At 45.1% G+C, this 14051-nt stretch overlaps 1 protein-coding gene across 2 annotated transcripts in view; it reads left to right on the top strand.

Moving 5' to 3' along the window:
* capn5b (calpain 5b) overlaps positions 1-14051 on the top strand; it is a gene marked incomplete at both ends in the record, with an annotated part of 156657 nt that overhangs the window by 119553 nt on the left and 23053 nt on the right. For both annotated transcript variants that reach the window (XM_083634584.1, XM_083634583.1), the window contains 2 exons: positions 3512-3589; positions 6041-6236. In XM_083634584.1, the coding sequence (XP_083490710.1) occupies positions 3512-3589; positions 6041-6236 (274 nt within the window). The remainder of the gene's footprint in view (positions 1-3511; positions 3590-6040; positions 6237-14051) is intronic.

The raw sequence follows: 14051 nt of genomic DNA, 5'->3' as shown, positions 1-14051 counted from the left end.
TTTGGCAGACGCTTTTATCCAAAGCGACTTACAATAACACATTTTTTGTCAGCAATAGAGCAATCAACTATGGAGCACAGTCTATGACAACTACAACTTCTGAAGGAACAGTGGTACAAGTTTAGGTTAGTGGTACAAGGTTGGTTAGTTTTTTTTTTTTTTTTTTTTCTTTTTTTAAAGAAAGAGAGAGAACGAAGTTAGATCAAGAAGGGCCCAGATGGAGCCTGAAAAGGTGTGTCTTTAGTCTTTTCCGAAAGATCGGCAGTGATTCAGCTGTCCTGACCGAAGGTGGAAGCTCGTTCCACCATTGAGGTGCCAGGGACGAGAAGAGTCGAGATCGGGATGAGCGACTTTTGAGCCCCCGTAGCGAAGGAGGGGCGAGGCGACCTGCACTGGTGGAGGAGCGAAGGGAGCGCTGAGAGGTTTGGAACCTGACCATGGATTGCAGGTACCGGGGAGCTGACTGGTGTACTGCCCTGTAGGCCAGTACCAGTGTCTTGAATTTGATGCGGGCCGAGATGGGAAGCCAGTGGAGCTCCTGGAAGAGGGGAGTGACGTGAGAGAATTTGGGTTGGTTGAATATCAGACGGGCTGCAGCGTTCTGAATGAGCTGAAGCGGTCGGATGTCGGTGGCAGGTAGGCCGGCCAGGAGCACGTTGCAGTAGTCCAGGCGGGAGGAGACAAGAGACTGGACCAGGAGTTGAGTCGCTTCTCTTGTGAGAAAGGGACGGATTTTGCGGATGTTGTAGAGAGAGAACCTACAGGAGCGTGCTGTAGCAGCTATGTTGGCAGAGCAAGACAGCTGGTTGTCAAGGATCACCCCAAGGTTCTTAGCTGTTTGGGAGGGAAGTACAGTGGTGTTGTCAATGGAGATGGAGAGATCTGCGAGAGGGCAGTCTTTTCCTGGGAGGAAGAGTAGCTCGGTCTTACCAAGGTTGAGCTTGAGGTGGTGGGCAGACATCCAGTCGCCAATGTCTTTGAGGCATGCAGAGATGCGAGCCTCGATTTGAGTGTCAGAGGGGGGGAAGGAAAGGAAAAGCTGGGTGTCATCAGCATAGCAGTGATAAGAAAAGCCATGAGAAGAGATCACATAGGCAAGAGATCTGATATAGAGAAGGAAAAGTAAGGGGCCCAGGACTGAGCCCTGGGGGACACCGGTGGTAAGAGGACAGGATCTGGAGAGGGACCCTCTCCATGAGACCTGGTATGAGCGGTTCGAGAGGTAGGAAGCAAACCAGGAGAGTGCAGAACCTGAAATGCCGAGGTCAGACAGAGTGGAAAGAAGGATTTGGTGGTTGACTGTATCGAAGGCAGCAGACAGGTCAAGGAGGACAAGAACAGAAGAGAGGGATGAGGCCTTAGCAGTGTGAAGGGCCTCTGTGACAGCAAGAAGAGCTGTCTCGGTGGAGTGAGAGGCCTTGAAACCGGACTGCAGAGGGTCCAGGAGGTCATTTTGGGAGAGATAGAGAGAAAGTTGTTCGGACGCTGCTCGTTCGAGGGTTTTGGAAAGGAATGAGAGAAGAGAGACAGGTCTGTAGTTGTGAATAGCAGTAGGGTCAAGGGAGGGTTTCTTAAGCAGAGGCTTGACTCTTGCAGTCTTTAGAGCAGGCGGGACAAGACCAGAGGACAGAGAGGAGTTAATGAAGGTAGTGAGGAAGGGAGATATGTTAGGTGAGATGGTTTGGAGGAGAGAGGAAGGGATAGGATCGAGGGGCAGTAAGTGGCTCGGTTTGAGCTGATGAGTTTAAGCACTTCATCAGGAGAGAGAGGAGAGAAGGAAGGAAATCCAGGGACAGGGGGCCGAGGAGCAGGATTGGAGTCGGGAATGTTAGTGAGGGTGCCTGGAGGATGGAAGGAGGAGCTGATGTCATCCACCTTTTTAGTAAAGAAGGTTACAAAATCATCAGCAGAGAGGGAGGAGGGAGGGGGAGGGGAGGGAGGGTTGAGGAGCGTGGAGAAGGTGGCGAACAGTTTACTGGGATTGGATGCAGAGGACTGGATTTCAGAGATGAAGAAGGAGGTTTTTGCTTTAGAGACAGCTTACAGTTGTGACTTAAAATGACATTATTTAATAAAGTCAGTGGTGTGAGTGTGAGAGGAATTAAATCAATAGACAATAACATTGGTGTGTTTAAAATGAGATATTCCACTAAATAGGGCTAAAACAGATTCAAACATGCAAAAAAGGCACAAAGATTTAAGAAGAAAAAAAAAATTTGATAGGGGGCCCCCCTAAGAGCTTCGCCCCCTCTGGGCTGATAGAGTCGCTCCGCCCCTGCGTCCAGCACTGCCCCGAAATCACATTGCTCTGAAAGCTGCTGTAGCTCAGCCACAAAGTTGGCCACGGACTGACCTTGCTTCCTGAAAAGGCTGTGGAACTTAAACCTTTGGACGATCACAGAAGGCTTTGGGTTGTGGTGGTTCCCCACGAGCTGGACCAGTTCATCATATGGGATATCCCCCGGTTTCCGTGGTGTGGCTGTTTCTTATCAGCTTTACCCCACACACACTCAGGAGAATGGAGCGCCGCTTAGCCTCCTCATCAATCCCATTTGCAAGGAAAAAGTGTCCCAACCTCTCCTCATACTCGGTCCAATCTTCGTCTCCCTCCACATATTGACCGATAGTCCCAAACGTAGCCATCCGAGCGCCAGGCACGTCTGCTGGCTCTGTGGCGTCACTGCCCCGCTCCTCTGCCGACTCTTCACCACCACTCATAGGTAGCCGCCAAGCTAGCTTGCACACTGTAGCTTAGCTAATGCTAAGAACAAAACAAACGCGATGCTCGGGTCTTCATGCCATGAAACCAGTTTCACCTCGTCGCCACAAATATGTGGTAACTTCAGCTTGGAAAAACAACTTAACAACTTAATGTGCTCAGTTGTACTTTATATTAGAACGGCAGAAAATATATTTATACACAGACAGTGGCACGTCTTGTATTATGCAAGGAGCGGACGAACACCAACATGCAGATCTCAGACCAGCTGAAGTCAACCCCGTATCCCAGCAACCCTTGCAAAATAGGATCTATTTACAAACAGCTAGCCCTAGCGGGCGCAAGGCTGTATTTACCATTAGCAATACATTAATATAATGCTCACATTATAACAATAACGTTTGAAGGGATGTGTTCACTGCTGTTGCTTCTATACTAAATGATAACGTTTGAAGGGATGTGTTCACTGCTGTTTGCTTCTATACCAAATGATAACGTTTGAAGGGATGTGTTCACTGCTGGTTAATGATAATGTTTGAAGGGATGTGTTCCCTGCTGTTTAATGATAACGTTTGAAGGGATGTGTTCACTGCTGTTTGCTTCTATACCAAATGATAATGTTTGAAAGGATGTGTTCACTGCTGTTTAATGATAACGTTTGAAGGGATGTGTTCCCTGCTGTTTAATGATAACGTTTGAAGGGATGTGTTCCCTGCTGTTTAATGATAACGTTTGAAGGGATGTGTTCACTGCTGTTTAATGATAACGTTTGAAGGGATGTGTTCACTGCAGTTCAGAGGAGTGGAAGAAGGTGAGCAAGAGCGAGAGAGAAAAGCTGGGCGTCACCGTGCAGGACGACGGCGAGTTCTGGTGAGAGTCATATCTGTTCCGGCCATTTTCCTGTTTCTCAAATCATCTCAATTAGGGTTAGACCGATATATGTTGCTATTGCTCCTTTCTTTTTTAAAGGATGGCTTTACCAATGATCAACCCACTTTGTATCATATATAATCTTGGCACATGGGCAGTGTTTACGTTCTCTCTCTGTTAAATCCTCCTGCAGAAACTCCGCCCCCACCAGCTGAAGGTCATTAAGGCTCGTTAAGGCTCTCCATGTGATTCTCGTGGATGTTTGCATACTTAAAAAATACAAATAAACAATAACAGCCGCCGTCGGAGCAGATTCCGCGTCTCGAGCAGAACTTCCGTCGTGACGCGGTTGTGAAGTAAAAGGCGTCACAACGGAGGCGTGATTTCGAATCGCACATAGGTTACACAAAAACCACTCCCTGTGCCCGCCTACGCAGCAGTCAAGCGCCGGGATTGGCCAGGAGCAAGTCTTTTGTCTTCTTTTGACAGCTGGAATCTCCCACACCACAACCACTGCAGGCACGCAGCCCAGTGATTTCATGAACCAACTGAATTAATTGCTCTTGATAGCGGACATTGAAATGAATTATTAGTGTAATGAAAACGTAACACACAAGCTTTTAACACATTTCCCACACACCACAAACACTGTGCCCAGCCCAGCGATTTTATTAACCAAATTGCTCTTGATAGCGGACATTGAAAATAAATTACTGTAATAACGCCAATGAAAACGTAACACAAGCTTTTAACACACAATCCATTTTTAAACATTTAATTCAAAACATCATTGTAAAATTCAGGCCTTTAGCCAAAGCTTCAATAACAGAGCTCAGCTGACAGTTTAACCTGCAAATGAAAAATATAAAATGAAAAATACAATAGGCTACAGCACATAGCCCTAGCCCCCCCTACCCCCCCCCCCCCCCCTTCCTGGCCAATCCCGGCGCTTGACTGCTGCGTAGGCGGGCACAGGGCGTGGTTTTTGCGTAACCTATGTGCGATTCGAAATCACGCACAATGGAGTGCTTTGCCAGAGGAGGAAGTGGGAGATCTCTGAGGTAAACAGAGAGAGAAGGTAAACACTGCCCATGTGCTAATATTACCGAGATTATTAATGATACAAAGTAGGGATGGGCATTTCTAGCAAAATCACTAGTCGAAATTTGCTGTGCCAAAGTCGATTTTTTTGTCGAAATTCGCCCACCCCTAAAAAATAAAAAAAATGCAAGTAAAATTTTACATGGTCTCCTCTGAATCTAAGTATAGTTGAATCGCTTGGTTTGACCAAAACAATTTGTATACGCATTTTACGCAAGGTCTATTGAAAAATGAATGGTTGATGAAATCCTATGGAGAGGGAGAGGGGGTGACTTTGGCACACTATTGTCATTAGGCAGCCAGACCTGAGCCTACGTTAGCCTATGCTAACGTTAGCATTAGCGTAGCGCCGAGATGGCCCAGGGAACATTAGACAGAATCAGAATCAGCTTTTCTTCATGCAGTAACAAGCCTTGAATCCTTTTCCTTGTGGCTGTGTTGCTGTAATATCGACAGTTTAAGACCATTTCTACGCCATTTCTAGCATTTCTAGAGCTACTGCGTGCTCTGGTGCGCAGATCCTACGGCAACGTCGCATGGACAAACGTGTCATTCTAAAAGAGACAGGCGCCGGTAAAACATATTTCTTTTAATAAATAATAATGAAATTATTTTAATTTTAATTAAATTAATTTTCGACTTTCAATAATGAAAGGCCATCTTGATAATAAAAACAATTATTCACACACCAGAGCTGCCTACTTATACTCCCATCACTTATATACAGACTGATGACATCATCACTGAACTATAGCCTCAGCATTAGGGCAATTAATCTGCCCTAATGCCCCTGAAAGTTTCAGCCCGATCTGCCCTAATGCCCCTGAAAGTTTCAGCCCGATCGCACGTAAAATGGCATAGCTGTGGCCGGCATAAAAATTGAAACAAACAGAGAGAGAACAAACATTGCCCACATGCTCCCTTTTATAATAGGATAGGATTATGCAGTTTGATTGATTATACATTTGTTGTGTAATTGTTTAATACTAACAGTTGTCTCAGTTGTCTATGGGCAGGTCTTTTCCACCTATCAACAATACAATTCTGTATACTTGAATTTCCTTGGGATTTTTTGTGTAAAAATGGTCAAATTGTAAGATATCGGCACCATGAATCCCCCAAAATATTTTATAATATATCGGTCCAAACCTAACCTCCTTCCACGTCATCAAAATCCCTAAATCCAAGTTCCCCTTTAACATGTAACACTTCCCTCTGTTCCTTATCTCATTTCCTCCATTTCCCTTCCTCATTTGCACTATTCGAGGTCTTCCCTCCGAGCTTTGCCCTCCAGTCGGTGTCCACTCTCTCCAGTATCTTCTCTCCTGTCCTTCTCCTGCCCTCATACAGGATGACGTTTGACGACTTCTGCCAGTACTTCACCGACCTGATCCTGTGCCGCCTCATCAACACCTCCTACCTGAGCATCCACAAGACCTGGGAGGAGGAGGTGATGAGGGGCTCCTGGGTCCACCGGCAGGACCCTCTCCGCAACCGCTCCGGAGGCTGCATCAACCACAAGGCCACCTTCTTGCAGAACCCTCAGGTTAGTCTGTGTGTGTATTTTAGGGGCAAGGCTATTGGTTTTCGGTGTCACACTTTTTTTTAGGGCACAAAGGCCACATGCCAGGGCACAAAGGCCATTGGGTGAAATAAGAGGATTTGGAGCCTACAAATAAATAACTTGACTTTCCGATGGAAAATAAAAAGAAATAATATAAATAAAAAGCAACCATCTCAAGTTATCATATGCCTTGTTAATGTTATGCCTCTTACGGCATAGAGCATCCGGTCAATTGTCAAAATAAAACAAATTTCTAAATAAAACACCCTGAGAGTTGGTGCATTTCCAATGGGATTTACAAATATCAAGCCAATCTTCACTTGAGATTGAAAGATCACTGTCTATTTCCCATTTTTCTTTAATATATTCTGTAGAGTGAGATTTTTGTTGTTGCCAAAAGCCCTCTATATAATCTAGAGATTACACCTTTATTTGAATCATTTTGGTAAGCACCAATAAATATCTTTAGTATGGGATCGTTAAAGTCTGTGTTATTCTTAATGTTACGTTCAAAATGATTCCGTATCTGGAAATACCTGAAGATCTGATTTTTCTAGGTGTTCTTTCCTCAACGTTTCAAAGTCTTTTAAATCTTCCCCTAAGAGAGTAAAATGTTGTTATACCTTTTGGAATCCAGGATTTCAAACTATGATCCCTTATATTAGGTCTGAAATTAGGGTCACAGGCACACAATTTAATTATTTGTCATTTCTGATCAAATTTATGATTCTCCTCTCATCGCATTCCAGATTTTTAATTGAGCTTTAATCCATGGGCTTTGCACCTTATCTATAAATGTTCCCAGATTTTTGTGAGTCAATACTGCGTGAATTGGGGGGGTCATTCATAATAGAAAGTTCAGTATCCTTCCACCTGGCATGAAATGTTGGGTTACACATGTTAATTAATTGTTTGATCTGGGCTGCATAAAAGTACCGTAATCCTTGAAATTAGGTAATGCCATTCCTCCTTCCTCCTCTGAGAGTTGTAGGGCTCTATCTTTCCCCTGGCCTTAAATTAGCGTTTAAGGCTGGACGCAGCGCTATTAGTGGGCGTGGTCAGGCGCATTCCCTAATTTCCCCTCAGCGCTAAAGCCGGCGTTAAACCATTTAACCACGCCTTTTAAGCGTAGAATTATTCACAACTGTGGCCATTGGTGAACTGCAGTTACGCAATGACATTCTTCCTTTCCAAGCTCCGATCCACTCAATCCATTCCAGGTTGCGGCTGCATGCTGTCATCTCTTCTTGCCAATTTGGATATCAGCGCATCACAGATCATAGCCTGAATAAAACGATTCAACCTACAGCCAGGCAATTACAGATCTGTTCAGCAGGTCTCCCTGTACAATATAGAACGTTAACTATCGGTGACATTCCTGATACCATCCACTTCCATGATCTTTATATGTTGTAAACATAACTTTCACAATAGTGAACAAGCACCCCCACTCTGCTCATTCAGGGCAAGCTTATAACTTGTAGGCTTCCTGCTGCTCCTGCACATCACAGCACAGGCTAAATGATGCGACATAAATATAGATTATGTAAAGTCATGGCATAAATGTGTTTTTGTTGAAAAAGTACGTGTCAAATAAGCTATGTCTTGTTGGAGCGGACATCACAGTACAACGGTGTTACAGTTGTCACTCGACTATAACACGTATTTGCGACGCATATATATATAGGGCCTGGATTACATGTTTCACATAGGGTTGTGTTTTGATTTTTAAGTTTTACTTTGTCCAATATTGAAATGTTCTAGAATTGCATGTTGTGTTAACATAACTATTATTTCTATCTACCACTTAGCCTACTTAGGCTGATGTGGTTGCTTTTTCTTATCAAAATGTATTAAGCCTCAATGCATGCTGGGAGATGCACATGTGTGTCTGTGTGTGGCATTTGGTAGGGGAGTCGGCGCACTGAATAAGGAAGGCCTGGTTTTGAAAAGTGCAAAATTAACGCCAGTTGGGAAGATAGCATTAGGCTGGTATTTAAAGGAGGATTCCAGTTTTTTATACCCCAGACCTTATTTCCAGCTTAAAATATGATGTTTTACTCACCCAAATAACTTTGGTTTCATTCGGATGCCCATAGAAGATATTTATCTCAGAGTAGGTTCCTCAAACAGGCTATAATGGGCGCAAACGGGGCAAGGTGCATGCGCTCTGTAAATAACACTTTTTCTGTCATGCCGCGGTCCATATCCTCCGGGCTGTTCTGGTCTCCTCATAAGGGGTCTGTGAATCGTGAGAGTTACAGCGTTAAGTATAATAAAATATAACGCTATGCTATAGCAAGACTGTCTGGACAACGTGATAAACACATCAGCTACTATAATATATTTCCCTGCATATCATACTGAGATTAGATCGGTATTAAGGTTGGACAGACTGGAATAGATTGCTTTCATTCTCCCGCAGCACTGCATGACGGACAGGTAGGACGATTAATTACAGCCTCTGACTGACAGCGGCGCAAAACTACGGTATAACAACTTTTTATTCATCTGTCATTGTGCCTGCCTACATCTACATATAACGTTACTCTTATGGAGCTGAGCACAGAGTAGTTTTGCATGGCAGGCGGGGCGGCATGTGGAGAATGAGAAGAGAAGACGAGAGGAGATGGCTCGGGCGACGGCAGGGAGATTTGTAATTAAAGATTTTGGTGGCAGCTAGGGCTCGTTGCGGACATCAGAAACATGTTTGAATGCAGTAGGCTAGTAGCGTTTGTTAATGGTCTGCTCAGTCAAACTGCTGCGTCAGATCTCTGCTGCTGTCAGGGAGCAGCCACACACGGGGGGCGGGGGCGATTGAGATCGGCTAGGGAAAATCAATCGTCATTTCAGCCATTGAGTCGGCAATATACGATCCGATCGGCACAACCCTAATTTGTAGTACTGTTTAAATATTTTTTGTATTTCGTCTTGTTTATATTGTATAGTTTTAGATTTACACATTGTCATGTTTTTAGTTTGTGTGTGTGTGTGGGTGTGTGTGTGTGTGTGTGTGTGTGTGTGTGTGGGGGTCCTAATTAGGGATGGCACGATACCACTTTTTCCATATCCGATCCGATACCGATACCACAATCTTGAGTGTCTGCCGATACCGATATCAATCCGATCCGATCTTTTTCCCTCGCTTATACAACTAAGCTGTTAATAATAAATGTACCAATGCACTTTGCTTAACCCAGCCATCTAAACAGCATGTTCAATCTGTGGAACAATATTCCTTAAATGAAAGGCTATAGCCCAGAACATAGACTCAGTAATGCAATAATGCTGCTGCTTCTTTTTAAGCCTTCACACGCACGCACGCACACACACACACACACACACACACACACACACACACACACACGTCCTTGTTATAACTGTCCCTGGTCTCCCCGAGTCCCGAGAGAGAGCCTGGTGACGCGAGGTTACCCCTACTTGCATGTTGTGTGAAACAAGGGGCGGAGCGCAGTTCACGGATCATGGTGTTTGTAAACACGGGTACATGGCCTAATCTAGTTTTATTTGCTGTTTTCAATGAAGATTTTGACTTTTGGGATTAATTATAATAAGGACTAATAGTCCGGGAGCCAAAGGCAGTTTTTTTGATGAACCTTGTTTCGTCGGATAAAGTTTTTTTCTCTGCTGATTCTTGTAGTTTGGGGGTACCTATTCAAAATACAGGAGGGTGCCCGGTGAGCACCCTTGAGCATTTTTAGATATTAACCCCTTAAATGCCAAAATCCCCTTAAAAATAGGGATTTATGAGATTCCATGCAAAATCCTCAAATCAAATTTGCTTTCTCCAATGTTTATTCATAAAGGAGCAACGAGGTCATGTATAATGTAGCCTATTTGATTCACCCGCCCATGTGCCCCCCTCCGACCCCCAATAAAAACATGCAATTAGCAGAGGACTTTTAGTCTGATAAATCAATCCTAGGTGTTGAAGCAGTGCAGGTTTGCGCAAGTCAGACCCTTCTCCCACACTCCCCTCTCTCTGGCACTGTGTGTGCGCATGTGTGTGTGCGTGCATGTATGCGTATGTGCATGTTTCACCGTCTTTGAGCCGCGGCACTTTCTGTCTCCACTATCAATTCCTTGTATAGCCGAGGGGAGGGCTCTAGGTGCACTGTTGAAATCCTGTGCACACATCTTGGCAGGGGAGTTTCTAGGGAGTGGCCAGGGGTGGCACTGCCCACCCCTTAAATCTAATTTGGCCACCCCAAAATCCTGAGGGTGCTGGCCAACAATACTGTCTTTCAGAGGCTGTAGCGGGCTAATCTTTAAGCGAGTGACCTTAGGCTAAATTTTGGCGAGGGAAAACCTTTCTACATCCTTCCTAAATGCTGCAATCAGTGCCACCCTTGCTTGAGTCTGTGCCCCACCTGGGCCACCCCACTCAAAATGGCTGGGACACTGCATCTCGGCTCACACACATCTCGCCTCAAACAAACAGACACACATGTCACTTATAGATGTGGGTGCGCTGCTTAAAGCGTCTTGGGGGTATGCACGCATTGATGAGTTTTGTTGGGGCTTTATGTTCACTGATGGCTGATAGTGGGCTCTCTGGAGTTCCGGTAAGAAATTTCCAGAAAGCAGATGACCTGATGAGAGCCTTATGGATCAGATTGTGAGTCAGACCAGAACAGCCAAACTTTGGGTTTAGGTCTTGGTGAAACCAATGATGCTGATGCTGATGTCATACATCTGGGCTGAACATGAGGGTGACTGGCTTCTCCATCTGACCACATTCCAGAAGATGCTTACCTACTACTTTGCAGCTGGCCATGTCAATCATGTCTGGTATGGCCTCTACTATCTTCGTTCCATGGAGAAGCTTCCTCCACAAAGGAATTATCTCCAGGGGCAGCATGTGATGTGACACATTAGTGGAATATGGAATGGCCTGTGGATCAACCAGTTCATAACTACTTTCATGAGGTACGGCCACAGTGATGGAGGGATCATTGGAATAACCATGAAGTCAGAGGCACTGAAGATCTGGGCTCTGAGCCACCACATATGCTGCAAGATTGAGTCAGACATGAAGGAGATGGAAGATGATGAGACAGATACTACAAAGGTTCATCTCTATCACAAGGTGGAGGCTAAAGCCATGGGTTAAGCCGTTGCCAAAGTCAAGGAGAGGACTGGACTTTGTCAGAAACTGGAAACCTGCCTCCATTGGATCCCAACGAACATCCAGGGGCAAAAGCACAGTGAACATCAAGATCACCAACACCAGTGACAGTGCCGTAATGATTGGGGAGGTTAGAAGATTTTGAGAAGACCTGGCCAGAGGGATTTTACAACACCATCTCAAACAAAGTAAAGACAATGACAACAACCAAATCAATCCAAGTTGACAACTCCACAATTTATGACCTAAATGCCATCGATTCAAGGGTAATCACAGTGTTGTCTAGGGAGGATGAGGACGGATTGCAAATTTGTAAATCCAAGTCTACACTGAAGAAGTCATTCCAAGTCAAAATCTCCAGGAGGAATGCCAGTGTCATTGATGGATCAGCCCTTCTTTGGACATCCACTGGCCAGCTGATGGCACCATAGCCGATTTCATCAAAAAAGACTGAATTCATACCTATCAGACAGTGATGTGTACCTCATCTTCGGCAGCTACTCTGATTACAGTACTGTATCAAGTCCATCACCCGAGATGTCACAGAGACAGGGGTCAGCTAGAAACACCCATCTCGTAGCTCTTATGTGAGGAACTGACCCAGGAAGGATCAGCTTTTCCATCTACAGAGGACAAGCAAACACAAGTTGGTGGTGACAGGGGAGGAGCCATGCCCCATTGAGATCAGGTTGGAAGAAAGAAGGAGCCAATATGATATAGAAAATCAACAGGAAGAAACTGACACATCATTGTCCAAAAGGCCCTGAGGTGTGCTGGAGAAGCCCATCAAATCTCAGTGGTTTCTGATGACACAGATGTGTTCATCCTACTCCTTCACCATTACCATCGGGAAGGACTGGATGTACACCACACATCATGGAATCGCCTCACAAGGAAAGGGCAATAGTGGACATCAAGTCAACACTGGCCAAGCATTCACAAATTGTGAAGAACCTTTTACCAGCCCATGCCATAATTGGGATGTGACACTGTAGCGTCTTACTATGGGTTGGGAAAAGGCTCTGTCATCAAAGTCCTCAAAACTATCTGCCATTAGCAATGTGGGTGCACCGTTCCAGCAGGTCCCCGACCAAGCCACTGCCTTCATCTCAGCCTGTTCTGGTATAAATGAGAGCACAGACATGTCACACACAAGGCTACTTGTCTGGGAGGAAAAGAAAGGGAAAGGACACATGTCTGCTCCAAACTTAGCTGCTCTACCGCCAGCGAATGAAGCATTCATTGAGAATGTTAAGAGGGCCCACTTTCAAGCAATATATTGAAATATCAATGTAAATCTGCCACTAGCATTGAACACTGAGGAATTTTGATGGAAAAAAAGACACATGCAACAGGTCACTGAGCCCAACCACTCTACCGGAAGATTGCAAACTTGTCCCAGACTACATTTTGGAGATGATCAGGTGTGGCTGCAAAACCCTTTTAACTCCAATAAGTGCAACTGTGGAGTGCCTGGTTTGCCATGCACAATGTTCTGTGCATGTTTCAGGGTAGGACGCTCAAGATCCAAATAGGCTTAACTACCATCAGCAGCAAAATGTGCCCTTCACACCTCCCAATGTGTATCATCTACTCTGAATCTCTACATGCCAATGAGCAAAGGCTCAATGGATGTTCTCATCCAGCACAACCCCTATAGTCATAAACAGTTGATTTTGCTGGCACGGCCTAAAAGGGTTAATATTATTTAATGTGGAATGAGATATATTGTACATGACCTCCTTTATGAATAGACATTGGAGAAAACAAATTGGATGCATTTGATTTGAGTATTTTGCATGAAATCCCATAAATCCCTAATTTTCTGGAATTTTGGCAATTAAGGGGTTAATATCTGAAAATGCTCAAGGGTACTCACCGGGCACCCTCCTGTATTTTGAATAGATACCCCCAAACTACAAGAATCAGCAGAGAAAAAAACTTTATCCGACGAAGCGAGGTTCAACCCCACGGCTCCCGGACTATAACAGGAGAGAGAACATCTAACTTTATCGCTGCTGGCCGATCCGTTATGCAGAAAGTGCGTAGATTTGACTTCACTTCTGGGAATGGTAACGTAGCCTATTATTGATTGTGATAGCATGCTGTGCTGCGCGGAATTGACGCGGCTGCCGGTGTGTTTTGAGGCTCACCGGTGTCGAGTTGGAGTGAATCTGTATCTGATCTTCTCTCTCTCTCTCTCTCTGTAACGTTGCTGTCAGGTTTGTGTGTGATACAGTGACCGGCAGGCAGGGTGCCCGGTGGCCTGGCCTGGCCTGGCCTGGCCTGGCCTGGCCTGGCCTGGCCTGGCCTGGCCTGGCCTACAAAAAAAAAAAAAAAAAAATTTTTTTTTTTTTTTGCAGGCCAGGCCAGGCCACTCACTGAACAGCAGGCCAGGCGCCGCCTACTGGTTTACTAGTGGTTTTATTACTTTATTCAGGGTTAAAGTGGGTGCATCTCATTGTAAAATTGGACTTGGCCCAAATTGGGCTTCAAACGGCCCAAATTGGGCTTCAAACAGCCCAAATCGGGCTTCAAACGGCCCAAATCGGGCTTTAAACGACCCAAATTGGGCTTCAAACGGCCCAAATCTGGCTTCAAACGGCCCAAATTGAGCTTCAAACGGCCCAAATTTTCCGCCGCCACCCTTC

The sequence above is a fragment of the Poromitra crassiceps genome (assembly GCF_964638095.1).
Source record: "Poromitra crassiceps genome assembly, chromosome: 1".
NCBI classification, from domain to species: domain Eukaryota; kingdom Metazoa; phylum Chordata; class Actinopteri; order Beryciformes; family Melamphaidae; genus Poromitra; species Poromitra crassiceps.
This window is presented reverse-complemented; position numbering and strand designations above follow the sequence as displayed.